Source organism: Cariama cristata, unplaced genomic scaffold, assembly GCF_000690535.1.
Source record: "Cariama cristata isolate BGI_N322 unplaced genomic scaffold, ASM69053v1 scaffold14296, whole genome shotgun sequence".
Lineage (NCBI taxonomy): Eukaryota > Metazoa > Chordata > Aves > Cariamiformes > Cariamidae > Cariama > Cariama cristata.
In genome coordinates, this window is record NW_009622804.1 from 57,934 (window position 1) to 66,510 (window position 8,577).

An 8,577-nucleotide genomic window follows, 5' to 3' on the forward strand; every position below is an offset into this window, starting at 1 on the left:
TCAGGTCTGGTTGAAAAGAAGCAGAGCAATTACTGAAGAGGCAGTTTGGATCAGAATCAGATTTAGTAGTAGTAGTAGTAGTAGTTTTAAACATCTTGAAATGTAATAATTCACAACATAGAACAATTTGAGCTCTGATTCTCCTTTTTTCCCTGTAGCATCCAGAGATATGCTGTTATTCCACTGTCTACAAATTCAGGCTTGATTGGTTGGGTCCCCCACTGTGACACACTGCATGCACTCATCCGAGACTACAGAGAGAAGAAAAAGATCCTGCTCAACATTGAACATCGCATCATGCTGAGGGTAAAGGGCAAAGCTGGCAGTTTTTGGTACATTCTTTTAGGACTCCAGTGTCTTAATGAAGAATAATGGTGCGCAGCTTGTTCTTCCTTTGTCTGTTTTCTGATTGTTATTGGTACCAATAATAAATGCAAAAATATCAGTTATAAAATGCTACCAAGAGCGAAAATTGGCCATATGTTTATTTGTTTCTCCTTTCCTGTTTTAGCAGTGACCACAAGTTGTTACCATCTGGTGACTAAAATGTGTTTGGTATTTTGCGTGACTATGATGCGCATTATACAAGGTGCTGTGCTGCTGGCATTTACAAACATTGTCTCTAAGGAACAGGACCAAAATTAGACAGACTGGAGAAACTGAACATTACTAGAAAAGTTGGAATTGCCTGCCAAAATGGAAAATGTGTGCCAACCCAGAAGACTTATTTGGATAATAGTTTTTGAAACATATTTACCTTCGCAGTATTTTAATTAAATATGGCTATGGAGCGCTTTGTGGATGCTAAATCATTTGATATCCCATTTAAAATGAATTCTTCACTGTTGGGCGATCATCTCGGTGTGTTTGGGAATATACTGGTCAGTCTACAAATAATTTCAATATAAACTTGATACGAAATTATTTGTGATTACTGTGTTTCTCATAGTACAACTGGAGATTACTGGAGGTGGCTTTTTTAAGTTGCTGAGTGTCACTTCTCAATTGTAGATGGCTCCAGATTATGACCACCTGACTCTGATGCAGAAAGTAGAAGTATTTGAACATGCTGTCAATAACACGGCTGGTGATGACCTTGCCAAACTGCTGTGGTTGAAAAGTCCAAGCTCAGAGGTGAGTTCAGCACAGGCAATGGCTTGTGTTTGGCAATCAGCATAATGTGGAATTACCTTCTTTGCAGAATGAGCGAGAGATGGTGTTTATGCATCATAAACTCCAGATGAACCACTGCAGAACGTGTATCCATACATGTATCCCCTCACAAGGGGCCTTACAAGGTTCAGATCACAATGGCTGCCAGCATGCAGTCCAAAGCACAAGACTGGAGACTGAAGCTCCATATACTGTGCATAGGGAGAGAAAAGCAGGATCCTCAGAATATATTCTCTTAATGGCTTAGGCATCTAATTCAAGGCCACAAGATGTTTGACCTCCCTCAGGCTTATGTGTATTGAACCTAAGGATATCACAGTTTTGCTTTGTGCGAAATGCAAGTAGTTTAATGTATAAATTAAAATGTAAGCTGAAATATGCAACATGCGTGCCTGGCTTTTTCTATTTTGTCTCCATTTGTAGGTGTGGTTTGACAGAAGAACAAACTACACTCGTTCATTAGCTGTCATGTCAATGGTTGGATACATTCTGGGCCTTGGGGACAGGTAAGTGAAACTGTAAACATTTCTTTTAAATAAAAGCACAGACTGTGTAGGCCTATCACTTCATTCCTTGGATCTGTTCTTACGGTAACATCTTTCCTTGTGGTTATTGCTGAGTTGTAATGATACCATCTTTCAGGACTTAATTGTGCTGCCATTATTTTCAGCACTGCAGGCATGAGATGTAGGGCTTGTGTATCTTGAGTACAAATAAGAGTTTCTTCCATTTTGAGAGGAATACACACAGAATTACATCAAGGACCACAAGTTCTACTTTTGTCCTTTCCTTTCACTCACAGAATGGGAAATCTTTTTTCCATCCGTCCTATAAAACGGATGAAATATTGTTGACTTTTGCCACCAATCTGTGTGCTTGTGTGTGCTTCATTCATATGCGATGGCAATTTTTTTGCAAAGTCTATTAGGACTGTACACATACATCTAGTGTTTTGGGGCGGAAAGAAGCACCATGATCAAGCATCACTTTTTGTTCCCTGAAGTAGCAAAAAGAAATCCAGAAAGTATTTAGTGACAGAGGTCTTCTAAGTCTCCCTCCAAATGGTTTCAGTAACACCAATTATTTTGCATACTTTTTTGCCTGGTGTGTATTTGTTGTGTGAAGCAGGAACATCTAGTTCTATGTATGTTCACAGCAGTTGTCAAAGACACACATGAAGTCCCCACAAATGCTCCCCAAAGACTGCTCCAGACTTAAACCAAATGAAAGTTAATGTTGGTTTAACTATTACTTACTACGGTGCTTTTTCTGATCTGCAATGCAGACATGTTCTGGAGGGAAGTGTGTACAATACAAATGGACTGGGCAAATAATTAAAAAGTTATTAAATGAACAAATGTTTGATTTAGTATATGGCTTATGTCAAAAGGGGACATGGTAACTTCCAAAATACTTTTGAAGACAATATGTTTCAGATTTAAGATCTGTGATGCAAAAACAGCTAAACCCTCAAATGTTTTCATAACAAAAGTTTTTATTCTTGAACTTAAAGGTCTTTATGAAATTATAAACCCTTGAAAATTGAATTAAAACAAAACTGGAACAAGTGAGCATGAATAGCAGCACTGTGATTTTCCTAGTCTGGATTGATTCTCTTCTGTTCTGGTGATAATGCAATTTGCATTACTTCACCTGCAGCATAATTCATTACAATTTTCTATACCGAAAAAAATTAAAAACTGTAAAACAAGTAGAAAGATTTATTTTTCAGTTAGGATCAATGTTCATATCCAAGAAATGTACTGATGGTTCTAGTCCAATAGGTTGTTTATCTTCCAAGGTGAGAAGATCTCTAACTCCTGAGAGGTAATTAAAAAACCAATGTGATAGATGCACTGTCAAGAAGGTATTTTGTTCGTCCTGAGATTGAAGATCTCAGACAAGCAAGCTGTCACTGGCTGTTCTTGTTTGTGAAGATAAATACAATTTCAGACTGGAGCTGTTGTGATTTACTTTGGGTTTTTATAATGGTCTGTCACCCTGTTTTTTCTCCTACTCCATCAAAGACACCCCTCCAACCTGATGTTAGACAGACTGAGTGGAAAGATCCTGCATATCGACTTTGGGGACTGTTTTGAGGTAAATATTTGTATTTGGACGTTAAATTTTCTGTAATATTTCACATTTTCTAGTGGAACAGAAATGAATGTATAAGCCAGTACAAACTCACCTTGGAGTGTGATCCTGGGCAAGCCCTTTGGCTCTCTTTTGGGCTTCACCTTACTTACAGGCAAGATAAAAATAATAGATACTTTTATCTCACATGCATGTCTTGGGGATTAGCTGACCACTGGAACAAGCAAAGAAGTGCTAATGTCACTTTTCCATAAAATTTCTTGGAGCAATTTAAGCTGCTGATAGGCAATCTGTGTTACTCTACTCCACACTAGCAGCTGGGCACACACTTGAGTTTTCCCTCTGTTACCAAGTTAATTATCTAGCTTCTCCCAAAAATTTGTGGAAACTGAGGAACATAAAGCTGAGACTTTATTTCCTATTTGGAATACAACCTTCAAGATTGTAGCAAAAATCACCTCAGTACTTATTAACTCTTAAATAATAAGATAGGTATTAATTCACTAATTCTCCATCATCATGTGTTTAGGTTGCAATGACAAGGGAAAAGTTCCCTGAGAAGATTCCATTTAGGTTAACAAGGATGCTGACAAATGCTATGGAGGTAAGCATCCTCTCTTTAATATGGAGGGCATTGTTCCTAGGGAAACTGGCACCCATTTCTCAGATTTTCCTGTATTTTCTGTTGTGGCTAAACCTCTTCAATCCTTAAGAACCAGAGGTGTTAATATTTCAGATGCATTTTCTGTAAGTTAAAATATCTCCTGTGATGTTTACAATACATTACAGTGGAAAGCAACTTTTTAATTGATGCAAAAACCCCCACTGAAATTTCTCCAATTTCTTAGGCCTTGCTTAGTTTCCTCATTTCAAATAGCTGTTTGCATCAACCAGACACAGCCAATGGCATGGTACTTCACAAAGATCATCTTAATGGCAGAAGAGAGCTTCTTAGTTTGTAATGAACGTCTATCTTGTTCTCTTAATGAACAAAGCATAGTGAATTCCAGTTCAAAGCACAAGCCACTTCCTGCTCCCTTAATGTTAGGGTTGGAGTTGCGTAGTGAACAAAGCAGCATGGTTAACTTGCGTCTTTCTCTTCTGAAGGTGACGGGCCTGGATGGCAATTACAGAATCACCTGTCACACAGTGATGGAAGTCCTGCGCGAACATAAGGACAGTGTCATGGCTGTGCTTGAAGCCTTTGTGTATGATCCATTATTGAATTGGCGGCTGATGGACAGTAAGTGATTCTGATAAAACAATGGAAGCAAGAGAGTAATCAGTCTGATTTCATACAAGAAATCCAGAAGTCTGAAATCCAATGTCTCTTTGAAGACAATCTGATGAAATTGTTGGTTTGCACGTGCTATTTCTGTGCACATGTGGTTTTAGGGACTGTAATGTGAAATTACCACAGTGGTTAAAACCCTTTGCCCCTAAACATGGACACAGAACTAAGCTACAGGCAAAATTATTTGGGTTGTTTTGTATTAGTTGTCATTAGGAGATTGAAAGCTATTTTCAGGTGACACACAATCTGGAGAAGAAGAAAGGCAGTCAAAGCTGTATTGTTTGTGGACAAATTTACTATGAAACACTGAAACTCTGGTTCATACTTTTCAACTCCTTATTTTCTTGCAGCAAATACAAAGGGCAATAAGCGCTCACGAACAAGAACAGACTCCTACTCAGCTAGTCAGTCAGTAGGTGAGTAGAAAAGATGGTGTATGTCCTGAATGTTTGGAGCGGGTTTTTTTAGCAGTGCACAAGACTGGGTAAATATTTTCAGTCCTCTTCTCAAAAGTAGATAGATAAACAGCCTATTATCATTAGCTTTAAGACTGGAAGTGGTGACTTTAGTACTTTGGCTCAAAAAGCAGATGGACCTTTACAGTTACATTAACACCCTTCTGGAGCACATACAAACAGATGTAATCCAATGTATAATTGATGTGTGCTAGTTATTTACTTAGCTACCAAATATTAGTGTGCAAAACCTGGCAAGTAGTTATCTGACTGAACGTTGGATACACGTTGGCCAGCTTTGTGTTGAATCTTAGCAGTTGTTTGCTATTGGACTGCAGAATAGGGACAGTGTTTCATATGGAGAGCTCTACAAATAAACATACTTATTTGATCGCAACATTAGGTTAATTGCACATGATTTCAAAATATCTTTCACTTACACTTTTATACAAAATGCTCCTAAAAGTTGGATCAGGCCTTTCATTATGTTAGCAGGGGAAAAATAATGTTTGCTCATGTGTTAAGCTTCCATTAGTAATAGAGATGTGTGGTACGCTTGGTCACAGTGCGGTATGCTTTTCAATTGAGCTGATTAACAATTTTGTTAATGCTTCCAGAAGAATATTATTTTATCTGCTTTTCAGCTTCACATTTACGCTTTTATGTTTTCGTGGTTTTTTCAATAGAAATGTTGGACAGTGTGGAATTGGGTGAGACGGCCCATAAGAAAACTGGGACCACAGTGCCTGAATCCATACATTCCTTCAGTAAGTTTCATTGTTGTTTCTATACTGATGCAGAAAATGTTCTTAGATGATAAAATTTCATCACAATCCAGATGCAATTACTTCAGATGGGACAGATACCATTCCTTGTCAGCATAAATGAGGAATATAATTACCTGTGTTCTCAACTCCAAAGAAAAGCTGACAGAAAATATACTGCTGTCTGGGTTGGTTTGCTCTCAAAATGGCGATCGTGGTATTTGGGAAGGGCAGATGTAACAGCAGTACAAATGCTTTTATTGTTCAGATGAAGTCCTAATTCTCTTTCCTACTTCTGTCTTGTAGTAGGAGATGGTCTAGTGAAGCCAGAAGCTCTAAATAAGAAGGCAATTCAAATCATCAACAGGGTTCGAGATAAGCTCACTGGTGAGCATGTTTTTATGTTTATGTAAGACAAACATAAAATCTGATGAGATGGATCAGCACTACTTTTAGTGTTTGTATTTTGTGTTAATCCTTGAATTTAACGTATTCTCATTAAGTGCATGAGGCCATTTTCCTGTTTTTGCCTAACACCTAAGTACTGGTGTCTGCATTTAAATACAAATGAGCCTGATTTGAAAAGTACAGAAGTGCTTGTAACTAAACAGACTTCATGTTTTGCATGTGTTAGCTTGTTAGTGGAAGTTGAATTTCTACTGTCCTGGCTTTTTAGTTTGCAGCATTTAGTTGCAAAATTTTATGCTCTTAAAGTTTATAAGAAACTACCCCCCGCCTGCCAAATAATGTACTTGAAGGGATTAGGACCAGGATTCCAGCCACTGGAAGGTTATCTATTGTTGATTTATCCATTATTTGGAGAAGATAAAAGGAAGAAACCATAATAACAGGGAAAACACAATTCTGGGCTCTGTATGCCTTTAGAGGTTCTCAGTGTTTGGAAAATTTTGCATTTTGTATACTGCAAGGGAAAGGTAGTTAAAAGTCCTGTTAGTCCTTAACTTGCCACCCAGACCCAAGTTATGTTATATGATTTGTGATTTCCATTTATGGGGGTTTTTTATCCTTTAATTTCAAAGGTCGAGACTTCTCTCATGATGAAACTCTTGATGTACCCACACAAGTAGAATTGCTCATTAAGCAAGCTACTTCTCATGAGAATCTGTGCCAGTGCTACATTGGATGGTGAGTTTGTCATTCAGCTGACCTTGCACAATTCTTCTCTGAATAAACTGAGCAGAGAACAGCTAAGGAGAATGGCACTTGTGTAGATAGTTACAGGTAGGAACCTTACCTCATGTTGCATCTGCTCTGGTAAATTTTGCAAGCCTATGACAGCGATCCCATGGACAGTCCTGTGTAAGAAAGTTGTTATAAGTAGTGACAGGGATTTTAGAACATGTGAACTGCAATCAGCCTCAACATTTTAAGTGTTTGAAATAAGGTGTGTGGTGGTCACTGATTTCAGTTACTGTGAAGAACCACATGTTCTAAAGTAAACAAAGACAATTTACTGTCATTTTGAGAGTTAACTTTGGACTGTGCTTAAGGAAATAGATCTTTTTAGCATTTTTAAACATAAGTTAGCTGGAAAGAAGCATGGGGATCACCTGCCAACTTTTCCTGTACTAAAATGGTGCCTAGTTAGTTTGGAATCTCAGTCCTTCTCAGTGTTGCCTTTGTGAAACTATGTGCAAGTCCGTATTACCACAATATCTTTGTTTCCTTTAGGTGTCCTTTCTGGTAACAGAAGATTCCAAAGTATCCACAGCCTTTTATTCTGGAGGCTTTTGCACTCCAAACTTGCTCTTCTACAAACACAAACTGAACATTGGACTGAAATACAGCCTTTGTCAAATATTTTGAAATGTAAATGAAAAGAGTTATTGTATATTAAAAGTTGGTTTAAGCCAATGTATAGCTGCTGTTGGAAAAACACAAGCTGTCTGAAACACAACACTTGATTTGGGTTTCCAGGACAGTGAAGACTGATTGTACCACGGATGTCTATGGTTCCACTTGGTCTTTGGGGAACTGGTGATCCATTGAAAATAACTATATACGGGTTTTGACTTACTTTGCAATGTAACTAAGTCATTTGCAGATTAATTATTGCCCTGGTCAGTCCTGTTGGTGTGGCTGCAGTGAGCTCAATGCGCTTGTGCAGGAGGCTTCATTTAGGTTTGGGGGTGAGCTGGATAACTGGAAAGAAAGAGAAGAGAAGCAGAATTTTGCCATTGTTTCATCCTGTTACCTTGTTTTCAAACTGGATTCTTGCCCCAAAATTGGAAACTGTATATCCGCTCATTACACTAGTGCAGGAGTCGTGTTTCAGACTAGATCAGGATATCAGAGCAGATCCAGGAATTGAAGACCTTGAGCTGGACAAAGTCAGGTGCCTCTATGCGGATTGATTGGTAGCAAACTGGATGCAGGGTACAAATGAAATACCACTTGGGAGCTTCCCGCAGTGTCTCAATTAAAAAGCAGTATTGGGAAATACCTGGGGAAAGTTAGTACTGGGCATAGGAGGCAGACGTGGGGGGAATTGGTCATAACATGAAACAGGAGATAATGGTTATTAAACATGAGGGTGAAGATAAAGTTTTGATTTATGAATTAAACATATTAAAAACAATGCACAAAATACAACAGAGTAGCCATGTTTAGATGCCATGTTGTATTTGAATATTTTTGTGCCAATAAATTACACCAAAATGTAAACATTTTGACTGTGTTCTTGTTTATTCCTAAGTGATTCTTAGGAAGAGACAGGGAAGCAGATTAAGGTGGTGGGTTTGGGGGTTTGGGGGGGTGGGGGTGGGGGTGTTTG

At 38.3% G+C, this 8,577-nt stretch overlaps 1 protein-coding gene across 1 annotated transcript in view; it reads left to right on the forward strand.

The window, feature by feature from the left end:
• The window catches only part of MTOR (mechanistic target of rapamycin (serine/threonine kinase)), a 65,539-nt gene extending 57,069 nt beyond the window's left edge, over nucleotides 1-8,470 (forward strand). Inside the window, 11 exon segments of the mRNA XM_009702495.1 lie at nucleotides 159-306; nucleotides 1,012-1,134; nucleotides 1,597-1,679; nucleotides 3,201-3,273; nucleotides 3,800-3,874; nucleotides 4,378-4,513; nucleotides 4,915-4,980; nucleotides 5,706-5,786; nucleotides 6,090-6,170; nucleotides 6,824-6,929; nucleotides 7,476-8,470. Of these exon segments, the coding sequence (XP_009700797.1) occupies nucleotides 159-306; nucleotides 1,012-1,134; nucleotides 1,597-1,679; nucleotides 3,201-3,273; nucleotides 3,800-3,874; nucleotides 4,378-4,513; nucleotides 4,915-4,980; nucleotides 5,706-5,786; nucleotides 6,090-6,170; nucleotides 6,824-6,929; nucleotides 7,476-7,491 (988 nt within the window). The 3' untranslated portion in view covers nucleotides 7,492-8,470.
• The last annotated feature ends 107 nt before the right edge of the window (nucleotides 8,471-8,577 follow it).